The sequence below is a fragment of the Nerophis ophidion genome, linkage group LG10, assembly GCF_033978795.1.
Source record: "Nerophis ophidion isolate RoL-2023_Sa linkage group LG10, RoL_Noph_v1.0, whole genome shotgun sequence".
Taxonomy (NCBI): domain Eukaryota; kingdom Metazoa; phylum Chordata; class Actinopteri; order Syngnathiformes; family Syngnathidae; genus Nerophis; species Nerophis ophidion.
In genome coordinates, this window is record NC_084620.1 from 30135152 (window position 1) to 30158647 (window position 23496).

The 23496-nt window shown below is 42.4% G+C and overlaps 2 protein-coding genes across 3 annotated transcripts in view; both read right to left on the reverse strand.

Annotated features, from left to right (window-relative positions):
• Positions 1-1149: 1149 nt before the first annotated feature.
• The window catches only part of LOC133561290 (uncharacterized), a 49415-nt gene continuing 27068 nt past the window's right edge, over positions 1150-23496 (reverse strand). The window contains exons 34-49 of the mRNA XM_061914655.1: positions 16269-16371; positions 16137-16196; positions 14382-14441; positions 14268-14303; positions 14075-14134; positions 13908-13964; positions 13597-13662; positions 12897-12974; positions 12244-12288; positions 11742-11789; positions 11629-11667; positions 11141-11215; positions 11005-11044; positions 9179-9224; positions 8060-8474; positions 1150-1803 (exon numbers count right to left, since the gene is read on the reverse strand). Coding sequence (XP_061770639.1) covers positions 1327-1803; positions 8060-8474; positions 9179-9224; positions 11005-11044; positions 11141-11215; positions 11629-11667; positions 11742-11789; positions 12244-12288; positions 12897-12974; positions 13597-13662; positions 13908-13964; positions 14075-14134; positions 14268-14303; positions 14382-14441; positions 16137-16196; positions 16269-16371 — 1705 coding nt within the window. The 3' untranslated portion in view covers positions 1150-1326. The remainder of the gene's footprint in view (positions 1804-8059; positions 8475-9178; positions 9225-11004; positions 11045-11140; positions 11216-11628; positions 11668-11741; positions 11790-12243; positions 12289-12896; positions 12975-13596; positions 13663-13907; positions 13965-14074; positions 14135-14267; positions 14304-14381; positions 14442-16136; positions 16197-16268; positions 16372-23496) is intronic.
• LOC133560645 (zinc finger protein 768-like) lies at positions 12505-23016 on the reverse strand. 2 transcript variants are annotated; one of them, XM_061913407.1, is made up of 13 exons: positions 22720-23015; positions 16269-16371; positions 16137-16196; positions 14382-14441; positions 14268-14303; positions 14075-14134; positions 13908-13964; positions 13776-13835; positions 13591-13662; positions 13452-13508; positions 13270-13326; positions 13138-13200; positions 12505-12974 (listed from the first exon to the last, which is right to left on the reverse strand). In XM_061913407.1, exons 2-13 carry the CDS (start codon positions 16362-16364, stop codon positions 12753-12755), a joined length of 900 nt encoding a protein of 299 aa, XP_061769391.1. In that variant the 5' UTR covers positions 16365-16371; positions 22720-23015; the 3' UTR covers positions 12505-12752. The 2 variants fall into 2 exon arrangements, with proteins under 2 accessions (XP_061769391.1, XP_061769392.1); XM_061913408.1 differs by lacking the exon at positions 13138-13200 and having other exon boundaries at positions 22720-23016.

Consider the following 23496-nt stretch of genomic DNA (forward strand, 5'->3'; position numbering starts at 1 on the left):
CGAACGTGGCTTGGAGTGATACATGAAGAATATACCATTGAGATTCCCAGGTCCTGCCCCCATCCCTACATAGTACAAATGCTTGAAACTTGTCTGGTGAGATTTAGACACGAGGGGGTCAGCGTGTAAATAAAATAGGAGAGCCATTAGTGGGGAAATATGAATGCAACATAGTACAGAGAAATCTCGGATCAAAACCTGTTCTGCAGCACACTTGTCTTGACCTCAGACAAGGGTGACTGTTTATCTTTTCCAGGACAGATCCTGAGCAAGTTAAGAACACAGCCAAGATATCAAGAGGGGTGGGTTCAGGACAACATTGTGAATGTCCTCATGTCACCCAGCTAATATGGTCTTGTGCCTTTTCACCGCATTCCGGAAGGAGATGCAAACTCTGGGCGTTCATGGGAGTGGCAAGTGTGCTCACCACTGGGCTAAAGGCCCAAGCTGGCAGTCAAGCAGCACTCGAAGTTGTGGGGGAAGGAGATTTTACCAACATACCAGGCACAGCCACATGGGCTGGCCCCTGTCAGACTGAATTGGCCCAGTCAGAGCAGACTTGAATCCCAAGTTTTAAACATTTCTGGAGAGATCTGAAAAATACCCATGCTCCGAAACTTGAGATAAATGTGCACCAAAGATAAATGTGTCAAGCTTATAGCATCACACTCTAAAAGTCATGAGGCTGTAATTTCTGTCAAAGGCACATCGACAAATTTATGAATTTTTAAATTTTTTATGATTTCAAGTATTAAAAACTGTTTTAGAATAAAAAAAAATTATGTGACAAGTAAGCTGGTCACAAAAAAAATCTAATTCAAATCAAAAGTGGAAGAAAGTAAGCACTCAAAACGTTTTGGATGCACGCACTAAAACCATGACACCAAAGTCATTGTCACAGCTACCTTATGCTTAGTCCAACTTCCAGCATCGCATCACACTATTTTGTCAACATTTCACATGAGTGCGATAAAGCGGCAACATTAAACTCTGTAATGGAAACCAAAAGACGCACATGTCCAATGCCGTGAGGTCAAAAGGTCTACCACAGCATGTTCAACCTCTAATACCTTGGTTGGGGTCAGGTTGAAAGCAGTGTGCATCATCACGGCTTTGCTTCCATTTCATTCAGAAATTAAAAGAGGCTGCTGCTGGCTGAGGCACTTTAATTTAGCACATTTTGTTGAAAGAAACTAAACAGAAAAACAATCACAATATTAAAATATAAATAGTTGCATATTTAAAATATTGAACTAGTCAGAGGTTCTACAATGCCATTACCTGGTTAAAATCAAGAACAGGATTAAGGCATTTGATTTGGTTTCATCATTCTTCAAGCTCAATGAGTTTCTTCAGATCAGACTTTAAAATCTCCTCGTCCTCTTCTTCCACTTCCACCTCGATGCCATCCATAGTCTTCTGCAGCTCTTCCTTGATGTGGTTCAGCTCCAGGAGTCCATCCTGCAGGTCTTTGCAAACTTCTCTGATTTTCGCGGCGAACTCCGTCTTGGCACCCTTTTTCAGCTCTGCAGAGTCCTTGGCCAAGAAGAAGACATCTAGTGCCAGGAAGAGGCCCGACATGACCCCAGTGGTGACGCTTATCGCCTGGGCTGCTTTGGCAGCACCACCCGCCACACTGAGGACCTGGACAGTGTTGATCAGGCTCTCTGTGTTGATGACCAAAGCTTTGCCAGCCCGGCCACCCTCCTTCATAACATGTTTGACGTTCTGGTTGAGATGTTTTCTGGAGATGCTCTCGGCGTATTGCTCAAAGTTCCACTCCTCAAGAGTTTCCATCCCTTCCTGTCAGGGAGCAAAATTGTGTCACTTGCATTACTGATCAAAACAAATACATGTCTGGTGCACATTTAGCATGTCATTTATAAAGCAGTGATAGGACAACAAGTAAGCTGCATTCCAAAAAATTAAATTGTTCATCTAGCCACTGTCAGCCTACAGATACAATTAAGCCATTTGACATACTTTTGTGTTCAACTATTGTTAATCTTTTCTACAATGGTTTCCCTTTTTTAGCAAAACCTTGAATTTAAATTGTACTCTTGCCTTTTCATTTTGGAATAATCACAAAACATTATCGCACTAATCAAAGTATAAACGCGTATTAAGCAATTTTTTTTTAAAACGCAGTCTCCTTCACCGTAACTACAGAAAAGCAAGCAGGTTGCCTTTCTGTCAGTGCAAAGATGAGTGAGGAGACTCAGACTGGTTCTCTCACTTCAAAATACAACCCCTAGATAAAAAACAGCTACCAGGTTTTGAGCAAATTCTGAAAATGTAATTGTGGAAGTCTCTTACTTCCGGGTTCTCTAGATCAGTGGTCACCAACCTTTTTGTATCCGCGGACCGGTCAACGCTTAATAATTTGTCCCGCGGCCCAGGGGATCCTTTTTTTTTTTCTTTCTTTTTTTTTTTTTTTTTTGTCATGAAAAAGGGACGTTTTTGTCATGAAAAGGGTAGGTTTTTGTTGTTGGTGCACTAATTGTAAGTGTGTATTGTGTTTTTTATGTTGATTTTATTAAAAAAAAAAAAAAAAATTTATAAAAATAAATAAAAAATTCTTCTGCGGCCCAGTACCAATCGGGCCACGGCCCGGTGGTTGTGGACCACTGCTGTAGATCACCCACCACTGACATGAGTGCTGCATTCAGGGTTTTGAACAGTGTTTTATTTTTCAATAAAATGTCATTTTTGTCCATTTCAGCAATCTCCATGTCGACGCGCGCTGACGCTCGCTCTTTCACCGCCTGAACACAGGAATGTTTTTTTCTTCTGCTTTTCAGCAAACAACTTTTGGATCTGTCCGTCAATGTCGCTCTTTCTCTCGGCGTGCTCTGCCATCCACCCCTTCTCCTTCCCAACTACTGCCTTTAACAGAGCGACAGGTGATTAGACAAACACTCCCAGCTGTGTCATCCATTCACCTGTTGCTAATCTCGAAGCCAGTTCTGCCACACCCTGCTTATAGGTGCTCAGGCCACGCCCACCACATACATCTACCGCCAGACTCAGGCCGGGACGCCGTCCAGGCACGCCCACTCCCTCCCCCCTGTGAGAGAGCGGGAAAGGAAGTCGGCCACGGCCATCTGTGCACCAGGTCTGTGAATCACTCTGAAGTAGTAGGGTTGCAAAGCTAGATACCAACGGGTGATCCGCGCATTGGCATCTTTCATGTGGTGGAGCCACTGGAGGGGTATGTGGTCCGAGCAGAGGCTGAATGAGCACCCCAGGAGGTAGTATCAGAGGGCCCTGACCGCCCACCGGATGGCGAGACACTCCCTCTCCCCTGTGCTGTACCCGGCCTTCCTTTCTGACAGTTTCCGGCTGATGAAGACGATGGGTCGGTCAACGCCCTCCACCTGCTGAGACAAAACCGACCCCAGTCCTCTGCCCGACGCGCCAGCCTGCAGACAAAATGGGAGAGAAAAATCAGGCATGTGCAGGACCGGCTCCTCACAGAGGGCCTTCTTAACCCTCTCATACACCTGCTGGCACTGCTATGTCCACTGGACCAGATCTGGGGCATCCTTTCGGGTGAGGTCAGTTGTTGGGCTGGTCAAGTCCGCAAACCGGGGGATAAACATCCAGTAGTAACCGACCAGAACCAAAAACTGCCTCACCTCTTTTTTCGTCTTGGGGGTTGGGCAGGCCAAAAATTGCCGCTGTTTTATCTACCTGCGGCCGTACCTGCCCTCCTCCCAAGTGGTACCCCAGATACTGTACTTCCCTCCGGCCAACTGCACACTTCGCCGAATTGGTCCGAATTGGGCAGTGCTCAAGTCCTCAAGGACTTGAGCACTCCCCCCACCCACCGCATGTGTTCTTCCCAGTCGTGTTCTTCCAGGTAGGCGGCCGCGTATGCTGCGTGGGGTCGCAGTACCCGGTCCATGAAGCGCTGAAACGTGGCGGGCACACCGAACAAGCCAAACGGAAGTGTCGCAAATTGGCACAAACCTTCCCGAGTGGGAAAAGGCCGTTTTTTCTTTAGACTCTGGTGACAAGGCAATCTGCCAGTAGCCCTTGGTTAAATCTAGTGTCGTGAAAAAACGAGCAGTGCCCAGCCGATCCAGGAGCTCGTCAACCCAAGGCATTGGGTACGCGTCAAAACGAAAAACTTCGTTCACCTTGCAGTAATCCACACAAAACCGCACAGACCCATCCTTCTTCCCTACCAGGACGATGGGGTTGCACCACGCACTGTGAGATTTTTTTTACTACCACCAATTTCAACATGGATTTTAATTCCTCCCGAACTATTTTGCGTTTGTGTTCGGGGCGCCTGTGCGGCCGAGACTGCACCATAACCCCCGTGCTGGTCTCAATATGATGATGGATGAGATTCTTTCAGCTGGGCTGAGGGGAGAACACGTCTTAGAAGCGCTGCTGCAGCTTGGCAAAATCCGCTTTCTGCGCTAACGTGAGCTGGTTGTCACAGGGGAGTGGAGGGGGCGGGGCAGAGCACGAGATCTCTGGTCCCAACTCCTCCTCACTACTGTTACCATGGAAACAAGCTTCACCTCCCTCCATGCCTTCAGTAGGTTTAGATGTTAGATATGCGTGTCTCCGCCCTTGTCCGAGCGTCGAACCTCGTAATCCAAATCACCCACTTGCCGTGTGACCTCGAAAGGTCCTTGCCACCTCGCAAGTAATTTCGAGCTGGATGTTAGGAGTAATAAAAGCACTTGTTCTCCCAGTGAAAATTTCCTTAGCTGGGTCCCCTTGTAATACGTACGTTGTTACCGTTCCTGGGCACGGAGCGAATTCTCACGTGACAAGTGCCCCACCGTTTTGCTCGCATGTCCATTACGTACTGAATTTTATTTTTGCTGGAGCTTGGACCCTCCTCCCAACTTTCTTTAAACACATCCAACACCCCGCTTGGTTTCCTGCCGTATAATAACTCAAAAGGTGTAAAGCCAGTGGGGGCTTGGGGTTCCTCCCGCATCACAAACATTAAGGGATCCAGCCATTTTCCCAATTTGGTTTGTCCTTGTGCGTAAACTTACAGATCATGTTTTAAAGCATCTTGTTTAGCCGCTCCACCAGCTCATCCGTTTGTGGATGGTACACGCTGGTGCGGAACACTTTAATTCCCAATAACCCGTACAGTTCCTTTATTTTGCGTGACATAAAGGACATGCCCTGGTCAGTCAGAATGTCTTTCGGGATTCCAACTTGGGAGATGACCTGAAACAGCGCTCGCGCCACACTTTTTGCAGAGATTGAGCGCAGGGGCACTGCTTCGCGGTAGCGCGTTGCGTAATCCACCGGGACTAGCACAAACCAATATACCCGTGTGCTCGGGTGAAATGGTCCGATGAGGTCCATCCCGATTCTCTCGAATAGGACCTCCATGAACAGCAATGGGCGCAAAACCGCCTACGGAGTGACCACCAGATTCACCAGCTGGCAGTCCGGGCAGGCGGCACACCACCTGCGAATGTCTGCTCACCAGCTGCGCATGTCTGCCCAACCAATAGAACCAGACCATGACCCGGTTGAGTGTTTTATTATACCCCATATGGCCAGACATCAAGTTGTAATGCACGACCTGGAAAAACATTTCCTGGTGGCGTTTCGGCACCAACAACTGGATGATTACCTCTCCTGTTTGAGTGTCACAGCTCACTCTGTATAATCTATCGCTAATAATGGAGAAAGTGAGAGAATACTCCCGCTTTTCCCGGTGCACCGAGCTGACCGTTGATGTAATCCACCTGGTCCCAAGCCGCGCGTAAAGTTTCATCACGAGACTGCTCGAGGGGAAAGTCCTCCGTAGGGCGCCAACAGGGGGGAGGGGGGGCTTCCCGCAAAGCCCCCGCCCGTTCCCGTTTGGCGTTGTCGGACAGACTCGCGTCGCCACTGAGAACTGCGCAAATATTCCCCTTTCCTACGGTCCATGAATGCACCCCCACGCATTGTTTCGATTAACGGTTAAACACCAGCCAATTTATGCCCAAAATCACGGGGTGCGAGAGGTGCGTACTTACAGCTACCTCGACCCTATGCTTTTGGCCCTCATACCAAATTCCTACTGGCACCAAGGGCTACTCGTGCACATCCCCATGAACGCACCTGATTTTTAGCCGTGTTGCCTGCCTCAAAGCCCCGGGTCGAACCAGGTTCTGGTGGATCATGGTCTGCCCACAGCCTGAATCCACCATCACCTGGTATGTAATCACTTGTATCGTTACCTTGATACCGTACGTCTCACCCGGGCTGGGGGAGGGCACTGAAGGGCCAGCCACCCGGGTCATGCGCCCTACCTCCACCTGCGGAGTTCCATGACGCACACGACCGGGCAGCTCAAGCCTCCAGCACACCTGCCCAAGCGTTGGAGGGGCCGTCTGCGCGGGAGAGGTTCTGGAGGCAGCAGCCAGAACCTGCGGAGACAGAGTAGAGGGAGGGTCACATGGGGTAAGGTGGGTAACGTGTAATTCTCTCTCCTTTTCCTGTCGCACGCTTTGTCCGTGCGTCGGTGTCAGTTGCGCCTCGCGTTGGACGGCCCAGTGGTCCTCACCGAGGGTCACCGCTGCTCTGAGGTCCCAGGGCCGGTGGTACCGGATCCAGTTCACCGTCTGCGTCGGGATCGCCTCCACAAACTGTTCCAGTAGGATCTGGTCAAGCAGTCGGCCATCTCCCTCTCCCAGCTGCAGCCAGCGCGTCGCCGCCTCTTGGAGCCGCTGGCAAAAGGCAAATAGCCTGTACTCCTTCCCCAGACACATGGACCGGAACCGGCGTAGGTAATCTTCGGTGGTGTCTCCCGTCCGGTCCAACACTGCCCTCCTCTGGTCCTCAAAGCGCACTATGGAGGCCGCCGGCAGGCTGCGCACCACATGCTGCGCCTTCCCCGTCAGGAGCAGCAAGAGCCACGCCCCCCACTATTCTTCCGGCCACGCGCATGCTATCGCCGTGGCCGCAAAAATGTCCAAAAATGCATGAGGATCATCTTTTCCCCCATGCGGTGGATGGTGGCGGCGGCCGTCGGCACTAGCCATGCCCCGCCCACCTGGTCTGCTAACGCCCGCAGGACCTGACACTATTGACGGGTGCCAACTGCCAGCTCAGTGAGCACGCCCGCAATAGCCGTCAGGGGATCGTCTTCCCCCACCTCGGGTGGTCCAGCCGAGTTGGGCGCCAAATTGTGGAAGTCTCCTGCTTCTGGGTTCTCTGGATCACCCACTACGGACATGACAGCTGCATTCAGGGTTTTGAACAGTTTTTTATTTTTCAATAAAATGTCCTTTTTGTCCATTTCAGCAATCTCCGTGTCGTCGCTCACTCTTTCACCACCTGAGCACACAATGGGTTTTCCTTCTGCTCTTCAGCAAACGTCTTTTGATCCGTCCGTCAATGTCACTCTCTTTCTCTTGGCGTGCTCTGCCATCCCCCAACCACCCCTTTTCCTTCCCAACTGCTGCCTTTAACAGAGTGACAGGTGATTAGACAAACACTCTCAAATGTGTCATTCACTCACCTGTCGCTAATCTCGAGCCGGTTCTGCCATACCCCGCTTCGCTGTAGGTGCGCAGGCCACACCCGCCACGGTAATTTAGGTCAATATTAAACTATGGATGCAAGTCATTTACTGCAAATATCGGTAAATCAAAATGCAAAAGTGTGATTAATCCGATTAAAGTGTAATAGTTTGACAGCACTAACTTTAACATCATATAGTCCATGGTCACACTAAAACCTAAGTAGAGATACTTGAATGCAAAAGTATATAATTTAAAAAAAGTACAGATGTAGCAAACAGTTTAGTGAAAGACTAACATTTATCTCCAAAGCCTGTAAAAGCCTCAAGCAGTTACAATTTTGTGTCATGCTGCACCACTTACAGCATCATGCCAGCATCGACAACAATTGTAGATGAAGACTCAGGGAATTATGGTAAAACCACCAATTTAAGGCGAGAGTTGTCATTCATTAAAAGTAATTAGCGTATTGCAGTTGCAAAATACTTTTTAAAATGTGATTTTGTTCACCTTGAATACTTTGAGTGGGCCCTGAATGCATCATTAGTGTTCAAGTATCTCACCTGCAAGAACTCCAGACACTCTTTGATGTCATCTATCTGCTCCTGGTAGTCTTGGATCATTTTTTCCACCTTCTTACGATCAGTCTTCGAATGCACCGTGTCTGTGATGTTGGCGGAGGCAGAGGCTACGCCACCCGCCGTGGCAACGCCGATACCCACAGCTGTGACAATGAGCGACGTTCCTGCCGTGAATGGGGCCAGGATCAGACCGGTGATGGTGGTAATAGAGCCTGCCACACTGGCCACACCGCCACCGATGCTGGCCGTAACAGTCTTCTTGTGAAAGTTGTCAGCGGCGTCAGCCAGCGCAACGAGCTCCAGGATGCGCTGCTGCAGAGAAGCACCACGATGGTTGAAAAGGCGAACAAAGAGCTGGGCCGCCATGAAGACACGATCGGCCGCTTGTTCCACTATCCTGATATGGATACAGAAATAATTATTATTATAAGTTGTATTGCAAGAAGGCATGGATATTGCTAACATTTTAAACAATACAAGTGCCAAATAGGTACTTGAAACTTACTAATTTGGTTTGAAAAAATGTTGCTTTAATTTTGTGACAAGCAGGTTGAACAGAATAATAATTTCGAATTTTAAAAAGAGGATAAGTAATTAATGTAACATTTCATATGACCTGTCTATTCTTGCTGCTTTGATAATTGTGATTACCTTTACCGCATGGGTGTTTTACTTTACATTGTATATTGTTGTCTGTGTGTGCGCGTGTGCAAATACATAAAACATACTAATACTGCCTCTTACCCCTAAAAAGTCTATTATTGCAGCATAACCAGCAGCAAATTTGGAGCACATGCACACAATGTGCAAAATAGACTTGCCTATGTTGTAATGTTGCGAAGTTCGTGAACACGATTCATGAATAATCAAGTGCTGTGTTGCTGTTAGTGCTACGTGAAAATAGTTGCATCTAACTGCTTAAAAAAAAACCTTGAAACTGTCAGTACTACATTACTCACACAACTTCAAGCAACGTGCTTTAGCCCTGACGGCTGATTCTGCATTATTTAGCACAAATTGCTTTTTCAGGCTAGTTGCTACCATTTGCGTTGGTTAGGGAAATTATTTTTGACAACCATCCCTTAATGTAAATTTACTTACTCCTCAGTGTCATTATTCTGGGTAGCCTCATTCCACTCAGTCCAGCCTAAAAGAAAAAAGGGGTGAAAAGTTATATACACTATGAACTAGGGCTGGGCGATAGGCTTTTATTAATATCGCAATATTTTTATTCCGTATCGCGATATACGATATATATCTCGATATTTATCCTTAGCCTTGAATGAACACTTGATGCCTATAATCACAGCAGTATTATGATTCTATGTCTACATTAGGGCTGGGCGATATATCGATACATACGATATATCGCAAGTTTGTCTCTGTGCGATATAGAAAATGACTATCGTAATATTCAAGTATACGTTCTCACGCAGTTGCTTTTAGCTGTGGGCGTACAATTCAGGCTCTTCTCACTCTTTCCTGTCTTTCCTTCTCCACAGACAAGCATTCGCACATTCTTTCATACGTCACATACGTGTCCGCCCTCGCAGAGCAGAGAGGTAGCATACTGGGCTACGTTAGCTGCTAACGTAGCTGTACGAGAGAAATAAGTTGCGGATCTGGTAACAAATGAAGGAAGCCTTAATTCCCAATAAAAACAGCAGGGTTTTCACCATCTGGCGGTAGTTCAGTTTCAAGTGGGAATATGTCGAACAGACAACTGTAATTTGTCAAGTGTGGGGGGGAAAGCATTGCTATTAAAAGTAGCATTACTGCTAATATGTAGCATTTGAAAATTCACTCGCTAGAGAACGAAGAGAATTTCATAACCTTAGTAACATACCACATAGTGAAGGACGAATACTATTTGATTTCCTATTATGCAGCTCATTTTTATTTGACACTCAAAATGTCTCTGACAATCTTGCACTTCATGTTTTGGAAATGACTTGAATGTTTGTGCCATTGCTTAATAACATTAATAAATACACTTTTGGTCAATTGACTTAGTTGTGATTTCCCTCTGCATGAAAGTTTAAAAAGTAGCATATGAATGCAGTATGAAGAAGAATGTTTGAATGTAGACACATAGAATCATCATACTGCTGTGATTATATGCATCAAGTGTTCATTCAAGACCAAGGCAAAACATGGTAATATATATCGTATATCGCGATATGACTTAAAAATATCACCATTTTAAAAAAAGGCAATATTGCCCAGCCACATTAAAAGATTACTCCTCATATTGCATTAATATATGCTACTTTTAAACTTTCATGCACAGAGGGAAATCATAACTAAGTCAATTGACCAAAACTGTATTTATTAAATACTCTTCATTCTCTCGCGGGTGACTTTTTAAATTAAAGAACAAATTAGTAGTGCTGCTACCTTTAATAGAACCACTTCTGCTGCATACTTTGCATATTGGTGTTGTCTGCTGAATATCGTCTTGCTTGAAGCCAAACCACTGCCAGATGATGGACCCCCTGCTGTTTTTTTGGGCATTAATTGTTCTTCCTCCATTTGTGATCAGTTTCGCACCTTCTTTCTCTTGTAATGTTAGTCAACTCACTCCACCCCGCTCTGCTTGAGCCAACTGCCTCAGCTAACATTAGCCATGCTGCTTCCTCTCTGCTCGGCTAGAGTGTATGACGCTACTCGCGCGACAATATGTTACGTATGTAAGAAGGCGTGCTCGTTTTACGTCTCTGTGAGAAGGAAAGTTGATAAGGAGTGAGAAACACCTGGAATGTAATGCCCACAGCTGAGAGTAACTGCGTGAGAACGTATACTCGAATATTACAATATAGTCATTTTCTATATCACAGAGACAAACCCGTGATATATTGTTTATATCGATATATCGCCCAGCCCTACTATGAACCTAATTTCATTGTTCAGGCATCAAACCTGCATACCATCGACTGTTCTCCACCATGCCAGAAGTCCATCTTCATCCTGGAAAGAAAAAATGTTTACACTCAATGGAGCGTGGCAACTTGTAAATAAAGAAAAAGGTGGCATCTTTCATAAAAATAAAAATAAATGACATACCTCCAAAGGGTCTAAGGCACTTCCATCATTGAGTGCAGTCATTTCAACCATCTCCAGTGTTTGGACCTCCACCTCCTTCCAGTGTGAATTTAATGACACATGACCGTCAAAATGGTAAACAGTAAACAGTATTTTCACATTTCTAAAGGACATAAACATTGCTCCATTTGTAACAAGGTCCATGTACTTGAATATGTGTAAATAGAACAGCAAATGGCTTCTGTGACATTCTCAAAAATTGTACTGAATAATATGTTCTCAGTATTTTTTTCTCTACATTTGAATGTTTGAACTTGCATAATTAATGTTTCATGTAGAATACCATTTGTTGAACTGGCTGTCAACAAAAAATGTCACCACTCCCATCCTGTGGTCTTCTTTCAGGTTGCGTATTTAAGACAACACAATGCTGCGTGTGTGTGTACTTTCGTTTCTTTTTTTTTTACTCAATTCTCACCACATGGCATTTTGTGTCGTATGTGCGTTACCTGTGGTAAAGGCTGTGCGTCAGCCAATGTGTTCAAGTCCTGTAAATAAAGGTGGAGTAAAAAAAAAAAACAGCAAATGATACCAAAAGTACTATCTATGACTCACTCACTACCTTTGCTCGAAAAAGCCCACTTGGAAGAATTCTTTTGATTCTGAAGGTCTGAAAAATAAGATTTAAAAAAATACATTGCCAAGCAAAGGTTTACAAACAAACTTAAATTTAAAGAAATGCCAAACCTTTCTTTTTTTAATTTTCTCATTTGGCTGAGTTTTCAACTCCCAGTTACTGGGATCATCTACATACCAAACAGACTGAGGAGAGGTTGGTAGACCATTAGTAAATACAAATCAATCAGCCATTAAACATGCATCAAGTTAAATGTACATGTCTCTCTACTGTGCCATCATTTAAACTCTCAGAGCTGCACGCCAATGGTTGGACATTCTAAGGAGAGAAAAAAAATTGTTAAACTGAATTTAGTCCAGGCACAAAATTGCTGATTACTTTATCACATTGCAAGAGTGGAAGTGTACACCAAAAAGTATATATGTCATTTTTAATGTTGACCTGTTTTATCCAATATTTTTAAAAAAAGATGACATTGACTATTTACCTGCTTCAGAGATGTATCCGAGTCCACAGTATCCTCTTGTGACATCTGCATTACACAAAAACATGTAAGCAGTATCCACAAATTTGTTTTTGGTATTAGCTTGTCATGGGACCGCTTCCCTATCTTACCGGTGTGCTTGACCTTGATGGTATGACTTTGTGCATGAACCCCTTCAGCCCTCTGCTCTTCTATAAAAAAAAATGCTTGGAAACATTTTTGTTGCATTTTAAGAAGTGATGCTCAACATAATCTACATCCATAGAAAAAAAAAAATGAATGAGCTCTTTTTGAATTGGGTGTCAAAACATTTTGTAGAAATGGTAAAGCTAATCCTGCTTTATCCATCGATTCATTTTCTATTCATTGAACCTCTCGGGGTGGCGGGGGCTGCTGGAGCCCATCTCCTTGCTGCTGAATAGGAACATTAAGTTAAATACATTTTAGCAATGAAGATGTAATGTTAAATAGTCTTAATTGTTTTGCCTAGGACAAGATTGTCTAAAAGCATTTTACTTTCTTTCACTCCTAATCTTGAAATCTAAAAAGACAAAACGCCATGTGACAATTGTTATGTTGCCAAGCAACAGGGACAATAGATGAACGCACCTCAATGTTAACAGAGATAACCACCACAATCTTCTAAATAACTTTACCGGCATTTTAGGCAAGTTGTTGTTATCAACCAGGCTTTCTTCACTGGATGAGACGTCACGCTGGAGAGGCTGCGTGTCCTGGAGGTAAGAACAAAAAAGATCTTCAAATGCAGTCTGTAGTAAGCTTTCAAAAATAAAGGGGAAAAAAAAGCTGACTGCAAAAAAAGTTGACCATGACAAAAACAAAAGCATGTGACGACTAAAATATTTTCTATAGACTGCTTCTCTTCCAAAAAGTCACCTTTGGCTGCGAGTATTTGAATGGATTGACTTTAAGTAATACACCTGACATCATTCCTGGTTTCTACAAGGAAAAAAAAATATCAGGAGGCAAATTAAAATCATTTTGACAAACATTTCTTGTTAACGGTACCTCTTTTTCATTGATTTCATCTCTGGGCTCTGCATCCTGAGGCTCATGCTTTGGTGTCTAAAGCAGTCAAATCAACATTTTGTTATTTAAAATAGCTATTTCATCACTTTGTTATTTAATTATTGGCTTGACAACACATTAGTATTAATATTTAGGACGCTGTTGCTTGGGGCAAACCGCACCTGTGTTGAAGACTTGAATGGATTGACTTTGAATACACTTGCCATCATTCCTGGTTTCTTAAAAAAATTCATTAAAAAAATACATTAAAATAAAATCCAAGGCAAAATAAAATCATTTTGACGAATATTTCTTGCCTACCGGTACCTCTTTTTCCTTGAATTCATCTCTGGGCTCTTGGGGCTCTACATCCTGAGGCTCATGCTTTGGTGTCTGAAGAAGTCAAAACAACGTTTGATCATTTAAAATAGCCATTTTATCACTTTAATTATTGACAACCCAATAGTATTAATATTCGGGAAGTTTTTGCTTGGGGCAAACAGCACCTGTGTTGAAGACTTGAATGGATTGACTTTATGTAATACACCTGCCATCAATCCTGGTTTCTTAAAAACAAAAAAGAATAAATCTATGGCAAATTAAAATCATTTTGACAAATATCTATTGCCAACCGGTACCTCTTTTTCATCTCTGGGCTCTTGGGGCTCTGCATCCTGAGGCTCATGCTTTGGTGCCTAACGCAGTCAAATTATTTGGTTAATTTAAGATGACAAAAAACTTTAATTATTGGCTTGGCAACAATAGTATTAATATTTGGAAAGTTTTTGCTTGGGACAAACAGCACCTGTGTTGAAGACTTGAATGGATTGACTTTCTGGAACATCCCTGTAAACATTCCCGGGTGCTGAAACACAAAGGGTTGTCTTTTTAAAAAGCGAGAGCCAAGGAAACGTGTCAAACAGAAAGAACATCGTCCTGTTGATAAAATCTACAATGATTCTGGCTATTAGTCATCATGACAGGAATCATTGGCTGACCTGTCCCGATGACTCAGACACTCCAGTTTCAGGGACCTGTGGGTGAACCGTTTCAATTATCGAACATGCAATATCTTAAGTTTCATGAAAACATGCTACATGTGCGGTGCTTACTTGAGAGGAAGACTTGAATGGGTTTACCTTCTGCATGACTCCTTTAAGCATACCAGGGTTCTGAAAAATATATCCACCTTATTGTTATTGCTGTAATTCGAGTAGGTTCCTTTTCATAATGATAAATTACAGTAGAACCTCCAATTACGGAACCTCCCCTTATACCTTTCCCAGTTCAGAACCGCAGCCCAAACAAAAATATGGTTCAGCATACGAGCAGTCCTTATTTCCAACCTCGTATACAGTATAAACTTGCGGAAACACTTCCCAGAGCCACAAAACACTACCTCATTATCTACACAGCAAGGTCCATTTAAACACTGGAATTCTCAACTCAAGCTAATGACATCTCTTCAAAGATGAAGGAAATGCATGTCTGGTGGCCAATGGTGGGAGAACAGTTTTGTGCTGCGCTCCTTCCCAGATAAAGCAGAGGGCAGGCAGTATAGCAAAGTATTATTGTAGCAAAACAATTTTCAAATGTGCATCTCAATGGCACATTGCTCACAGTCTCTGTTCCTTCTTTTCTACGATAACACATACACATACAATAAGTGTTACAAACAAATTCTACAGTAATGCAAAGGGTCCTAGGAAATATATGTTGCAGGGTGAACAATAAGAGACACGTAACCAAAAGCAAGCCGGGACAGTGTGTGAAGAATGTAGCGTTTTGTTTTTGAATACTTAAAGTGAGCAAGTTTAAAGATCTAACCTTCCAGTCTAAAAAGTTAAGGATGCAACAGACTAAAAAGGTGCAATAAGACTCACCAACATCAGTGTTTTGTTTTGACTTTAGAAATCATATTTCTTTGTGATATACATACAGATAGTGTACAAAGTGTACGGATCACAAACCTTTACTAAAATCGGTACTTCTGTCGAAGCTGGAAATAATCAGAATAGTTTGTTTATGGGAAATATGTTCTCAGATATGAACTTTCCCCAATTGTGAATCTTGTTAAAAAAAAAATGTTGTGTGTAATTGGAGTTTTCACACGCATCTCACATGTTAGCACAAGAATGATCAATAACATTTAAAAAAAATGTCTGAATTATATTAAGTTTTTTTTATTCCTGTCCTAAAAATATCACATTTAAAAATATACTACCAATATGCAACAGAGTGGTGGAGGACACAGATTTTGGCAACAGTCGGATAGCTTTGTGAGCTTGTGCCAACATAACATTTACATTTTAACAGCAACATCATGCTAGTTGAGCCCATTTACTAAAAATCTAAATGAAGAAACTTACAGGTCCCATATCTTAAAAACTAAGATTGAGGATTTCTTCAAGATGTGTAGCACATCATCTAGCTAGGAGGTGACTCAGAGGCGGTATGATGTCCATGAGGAAGTAGGTAAAAACCCTGAACTTCTTCTAAGGTGACAGTTTGATAACCTCTTCAGTCAGGTGTAGAAAAAAAGTGGAACATTAAAGAGTTCATCATAGGCCTACATAAAAGCTGAAAACCATGGAAGGTGTCTGCAAAAAAAAATGTAGGCAAAGGCTGACAAAAAAATTATATAAAACATGTGTTCGTCTTGCCTGCAACAAACTTTCTGCATAACGCCTATCACCCCAGTCCTCTGCAAACATATAACGTAATGTACTATATGTCCTGCTCACATTTAAGGGTGTACAGAAAATGTATAAATAGCGTACCTTTGACTTTGGAACACTCAAGACTTCAAGAAAATAATTCCAGTCGAATGTCTGCAAACATGTCAGTGTTTTCATGTCACCATTTACCTGCTGGGTTCCGCCTGAGTCTTGTACTTCAGTGCTGTGTGTGATTGGATTGTCCAGATCCTGGTGGTGGAAAAAAAAAATCCTGGCTTGATAGAATAGAAACATTGAGGCCATTATCAGAATCACCCTTACCTGTTCGTTGAGCCTCGGTGGAAGTGATGGAACTGTGGGCAATCTCGGTGGAAGTGAGGGAACAGTGGGTGCTGAGTGCTTTTCTTTGCGAAACATATTCAAGCTGAAACATTAATTTAAGATGGCAATTAAAAACGTTATAGAGTGTGGGTGTAGTGTCAAACTCTGTAAAAAATTATATTGGATAGGAGATGGGATTAAATCAAATAGGTGTTGCCTGGGCCCAGACATTTCCAGGGTGTCAAAAAACATCTATCCTATCCTTTTTTTTCTTTTCTTTGTCGTGAAAAAGGGACGTTTTTGTCATGAAAAAGGGAGGTTTTTGTGTTTGGTACACTAATTGTAAGTGTATATTGTGTGTTTTATGTTGATTTAATAAAAAAAAAATATATATATATATTTTTTTTTTAAATAAAAATGAATAAAAAATTCTTCTGCGGGACCACTGCTCTACAACATGTCATCGCGCCGCTTTTACACCATGCTATCTGCGTGCCGGCCGGACGCATGCATTTCACTGCTTCTATCGTCACACGTACAAGATTGCAAGGCATACTTGGTCAACAGCCATACAGGTTAAACTGAAGGTTGTGAAATAAACAACTTTAACACTCTTACTAATATGCGCCACACTGTGAACCCACACCAAACAAGAATGACAAACATTTCGGGAGAACATCCCGACAGTAACACAACACAACAAATACCCAGAATCCTTTGCATCCATGACTATTCCTGACTATATTATACACCCCCAGGGCCCCAACCGGTGCACGGAGGGGGGGTTAGGGTTTGGTGCTAGCGGGGTGTATAATATAGTCAGGATGAGTCGTGGATGCAAAGGATTCTGGGTATTTGTTGTGTTGCGTTTTTGTTGTGTTACTGTAAAGATGTTCAACCTGAAATGTATTTGTCATTCTTGTTTGGTGTGGGTTCACAGTGTGGCGCATATTATTAAGAGTGTTAAAGTTGTTTATATCACAACCTTCAGTTTGGCGTGTATGGCTGTTGAACAATTATGCCTTGCAGTCGTGCACGTCCATCTGAGGAAGCCACATACAACATGTTACTCAGCTGGTAAGCTGTTTGTACATATTGTAGAAGGCGTCAAAGGCAGTGGCTTCATAGCACGCCCTTATTATTTTTGTCTGAGTGACCATCAGCAGATATTCACGAGAATGGCTGCTTTGAGAATTCTGGAACCTCCCGCAAAATTTGTGAGGTTTTGACAAGTGTAATGCTGTCAAGAGGAATTCAGGTAAAAGTCACGGGCCGGGTGTCTAAGACCCCTGGTTTACACATAGCAAAACAAAACTTTTTGTGCTGTGTTATTTCATTTTAAATTTTGAAAGAGATTTGTGGCTCCCATTGTCTATTTTGTGAAACGGGTCAAAATGGCTCTTTGAGTGGTAAAGGTTGCCGACCCCTGGTCTAGTCAAATGTAATGTAAAGTTCAGCAGGCAGGAAGTCAAGAGCCACTTTTTTTTTTTATTTAATTTTTTTCAAAAGGAGTAACATGATTATTTTCTACAATTAAGATACTTCCTTGTGGTCTACATAACATGTAATGGTGGTGCTTTAGTCAAAATGTAGCATAGATTATGTTTTACAGACCATCTTTGAGCCGCTTTCTGACTTTCTTCAGGATGGGCCATTTGGTGGGAAGTTTTATTTGCATGCCAAAAACCTACTCCAGGTCAAACCCCTTTTGACAGCATCTCCACTCTGTCAGCCATTTTGTAGTTTTTCGTGGATTAAGTCTGACTAAGTTTGAACTGTACGCTACTTTTTACTACAAATCGCAACAGCGGAGGTTTTTAGCACACATGTGCATGTACAAGCCAGCCTGCCCCACAAGACAAGAGGATAGGGAGAAATAAAGAACTTTCCGACCACAATTTTGGACTAAAAGTGAATCCTCAGGAAACCTCTACAATATATGCAGATATCCACTCACAAATTTCAACCGGCTCATTTGGAAGATGGCAAGATTGTTTTATAAACATCTCCACCATGCCTCCATGGTTTGATTAAACATTTTCAGGACTTATGGGGATCCAAATTACACAGAATTAGGGACCAACGGGTAAGAAAAGTAGGTTTTGCATTATAGGACGCAGGGCTGGGCAATACGGATGAAAAAGTATAACTCTATATATATTTACTTGAACTCGATATTCAATAGGTTTTCCGGTGAAAATATACATAAAAGATAATTTAAGCAAAATTCACTGAAATTGAACTGTATGACAACTGACCTGTAAACAGTCAGTAGCACTTTTATTAACCCAGTTAAGATGTATACATAAACAATTTATTTCTACATAAAATAAACAGCTGTGCAAATACTACAAAATGTGTCAAACTCGGATAAAAAAAAAAAATTTGCAGGCAGGCCTTTTTTAATTCCCAGTCGACGATGTAATGGACTGTCACACACTGACTGTTCTGTGGTTCTACTCGACCACATGTGTGGTCAGCGCAAAGTAAGTGACTTTACTTAACGGAGTGGCTATGATCTTCCTCACTTCGGCGTACATTTTTGGCACCATTTCTAGTGTGAAATATGCCCGGCTTGGCAACTGGTACCTGGGGTCGAGGACTTTGATGAGCCGAACAAACCTGTCGCGTTTAACAGTTTGGGGACTAAATCTTTAACAATGTGATATGCAATTGCTCTGGTTATGCGTTCCCACCTTTTGCTGGTTTTTTTCATAAGGCACTACACGCGTGATAATGAAGCTTCCGTTGTACATTGTTTTAGCGCTGGTTTTATGCACTCTTTGTACTGTATTGGGTGTCGCTGTTGAAGGTGATGGAATAGATTCGTTGAGCTCAAACTTTTTGTAGCCATGGGTTTCTGACACTCCCTACAAAACACATTCTCCTGCTTTTCATCCAGTGGTTTAAATCCGAACCACCACTACACAACCGAGCCAGAAGCATACCTGCCAATTTTGAACCTCAAAAAGCCGAGTAGCCAGGGGCTGCAGGTCCAGGATAAAGTCATGGTAGGGGGTTTAGGCCCCCCCAACGCAAAATCAATTTCAGCATTCAGACAGGTTAGATTGTGGCTAAAACCTTCACATTTGTCATAATCAGAGGCAAACTTTGACACAAAAAAACTGCCAAAACCATAAATACAAACAATGTTTAGTCCATTAGTTAACTTCCTTTCTCTGAATAGCCATTTGTGATTTATAGCATGAAATAAGAATCACAGTCATGTTTGTTTCAAAATGATTTAACTATTCAATGTCAAAATATAAACAATACAAATAATGAACAAAACGTCAGCTACTGTTTGGCCTAAAACATCAATGAAAATGAAATGTAGCATTTAGACTGGTTATACTGTACAAAAAGTCATCACATCTCTGCCACAATCGTGTGTTCTTAAATGTGTCTTACACCTCTTCCATGTCGGGAGCAGTTTTGAGTTGAGCACACATGGTAAACAACTAAAATTAATGTTTTGGGCATTGTTTTATCCAGATGCATACAATTGTTCAAATGTGGACAAATAGACGCATTGTTGGTTTCCTGGACATCGTCTACATCGCTAAAAGAAAAATCTAAGGAAGACAATCCCTCTGACCCGCCCTATCTTGCCTCTGATTGGCCTGTCCGTAATGTTTTGTCCTAATCTTAACCAATCATCACCCATCATAAAATACCCGAATAGAGGGTCCTCTATTCCGTCCATAAAATCCAATAAATACCCATTCAAAAACCAACAATAACCCATTTACATTTTGTGACTTGAATATTAACCTAGTATTAGTGATATTGTTATTATATGGACTAACAAAGACTATTTATAGCGGAGCTATGATCACAAGCCTGTGTACAATTTCGACATGATTGACTGGTGAGGTGTGTCCTTGCTTCCTTGCTCCCTGGAAGTTTAATGTAGATCATAAATCACGCCTCTCACCTTGATAGAAAGTGGGTGTTGATTTGGTCGACAAGTTGGGACACTGACAGTCAATTAGGACCCAGAAATGAAGAGAATGACACAAAAAGACCCTTGGCCTCCCACCACCCACCCACACAGTTTCTTTGTAAGGATAGTCATTCTTCATCTAAAACGGGAATATTTCAACATCCTAGCCGTTGACATCCTAATGACAGCAGACCTTGTACAGTAAGTGATGTTTTATTATGTTTGTTAGCTCTTATAAATTCTGCAGCGAGTAGTAATCAATGAGGGGGAAACAGCAAACATGATGCTTTTTTTTTTTTTTTTTTATAAAATGGGCCGCATATGCCAAAAATGATCAAAATACGTAAACAATAAATATTATAAATGTGCCCGTTACTACATTACATATATACTTAAATCATGTATATAAAACCTCAATGGTGTTTGGATGTTTTTTTTTTTTTTAATAGCTTTATAGGCTGAATAGAGCGGTTCCCATAGAGCCCTTTGTAAGCTGACTTTTGATCGCATTTATTTATCTATTATTTAGAATGCAAAAAAAAATTTCATCAGTCAAATCTCAATGATTATGAACAATAGGCAAAATTCCATAAAAAGTGCAGCTCCCTTTTAAGTCAGTCTCGTTTCATTCAAACAAGACCACTGTCAAGAGCTCTTTTCCCCCACAGGTCACCCACTTTGGCCTTTGCAACAGCACTACACATCAGTCTGTCAAAGTACACACACAAAAAAAATAAAAAAAATAAAAAGTCCTAAAATGGCTTACACTTTATTAAATGTTGATTAATGTTCTTAACTTCCTCTCAATTACAGTAAAAAAGTTGGGATCAATGAAACTCACTGAACAGTTCACCAAACTCACATGATAGCTTCTAACATTAAATTACTTATTTTGGTCATGTGAAGTGCCACAATGCCTAGGTTTGCTATGGGCCCCCAAACGACTGAAGACGCAGTGTTGCTCATTGTCGCTAATCCTGGTGATTTTCCAAATCCGCTCGGCGACTTTTTTTCTAAATAGCTACTAGCGATAAATATTTTTTTTGTGTCTTAGTCTACGTGAAAGCATGCTGCGGGTACTGCCCTGAGCCCCTCTCCCATTCTCCTTACAGGTGGTCAAGTCTGCTGCGCGAGCAAAGCGTACACACTCACTACTCAAAAGTCCAGGCTCCAAATTAAACACGCAAGTGCAAAGCTCCCGCCGTTTTCCCCCTTCGTTCCAAGAGCAAGATCCATCCATTTCCCACCCCTTGTCCCTTTTGGGGTCGTTGGAGCCTATCTCAGCTGCATTCAGGCGAAAGCGGGGTACACCCTGGACAAGTTGCCACCTCATCGCAGGGCCAACACAGTGGACAACATTCACACTCACATTCACACACAAGGTCCAATTTAGTGTTGCCAATCAACCTATCCCCAGGTGCATGTCTTTGGAGGTGGGAGGAAGCCGTAGTACGCGGCGGAAACCCACGCAGTCACGGGGAGAACATGCAAACTCCACACAGAAAGATACCGAGCCCGGTATTGAACTCAGGACCTTCGTATTGTGAGGCAGATGCACTAACCCCTCTTCCACTCTGCTGCCCAAGATATCAATGTAAATACTTCCACACTGTAATGTCACGCTAAAAATAATTCACTGCAAAGTCCCAATGCCATCGATCATGTTAATGAGCCAGTCAATAGAAGAGAATAATGTCAACACCCTCTAGTCGAGTGATTCTCAAAATGGTACACAGGCAAATAATCACTTGATTAAGGTACAGTGTTTCATTTTCCTATATTCAAACACTGTGTTACCGTTCAAACTAAACAGTGGACAAAAATATCAAATATACTTGTTAAATAAAACATCTACCTTGTTTTTAATGAATACTTAGGCCTACTATGCTGTGTTTTGATAGTCATTATGGTGGTACTTGGAGAATTAGTGTTTTCTGTGAACCACTGCTTAGTCTTTTGATCAATTATAATTGTTTAATAGTTGTACATGTAAAGAAAACAAGCTAAGAATCAACATAAGGTTAAACTTGCAGCTCTGATCAAACTTTTTTTCGCCCTACCACAACGTTTTTCCTCTCTCCTAAAATTCATAATCAATTATACAAACGCAGCAATGACGTCATCTCCAACTTTTGGCGAATTTTAGGACAGCCAATAGCAGCTTTCCTTACTGGATAGTCGGCCACCCAGTAAATACGCCCATGGCGGTCTGGTGTTATTTATTTCCTGTGTCTGAGCTGAAACAAAACATTTCGCCAAATTAATATAAAAAGGTCTTAGTGAGAGGCCACATGTAATAAAAGTTGCGTTCCACAAACGCCTTTATATAAAAGAAGAAAAACAGAATAAACTGGATATGACCGAGTTTGTTATGCAGTTCAGTGAGATTTGCTTCACACAGAAACAAAAGTTGCTGGCGCCACTAGAATGTTCGCGGCATAATGAACGTATTCTACACCTAGAAAAACACAAAACAAGGTGTAGAAAAAGCAACAAACCTCCTACACTTTAGTTGAGTCAGGAAATTAGCATTATCCACAGCGCCACCGCAACGCTTCACTTCCCTCACGCAGTGCTGCCGTCAAACTGGTTGGGCAGAAGTTGACCGACCTGTTAAAGAGTGACGTCAGCGGACCTGTTCGCGTCTACTCTGATTTCACACAAAAGTCTTTCAACAAGTACAAGAGTGGCGAACAGAAAGACAAAGTATCGGGTTGGTGCTCCCGGGGGTCTTAGTATTAGCAAGTCGTCTGGGGAGTCCTCTCAAAGCCAAACTCGTGTTCAGAAAGCATTGATGTGAAATTAAGTACACCTGTGTTAGCTGTGTTCATCCGCTAGGGGGAGTGGAGAGTCAGCAAACACACGTGCCTCTAATAACTTTGATGACTTTTTTTGCGAAACAAGTTTGAAAAAATACACTTAAACTCGGCCAGGGGTTCCCAAACGACCCGTGGGGAGTCCCAAGTCAAAATAAAAAAATGAATTATAATATATATATATATATATATATATATATATATATATATATATATATATATATATATAGTTTAAAGGAATTGTTGTACATTCTTGGGTAGCAGGTTATAGTTTGCTTTGTACATCATTTTAGTTGTTTGCAATTTTACCAAATCATTGACCTTCAATATTTTTGCCTCAATAAAGTGTTTCCATCCATCCATTTTTTCTACCGCTGATTCCCTTTGGGGTCGCTGGTGCCTATCTCAGCTACAATCGGGCGGAAGGCGGCGTACACCCTGGACAAGTTGCCCCCTCATCGCAGGG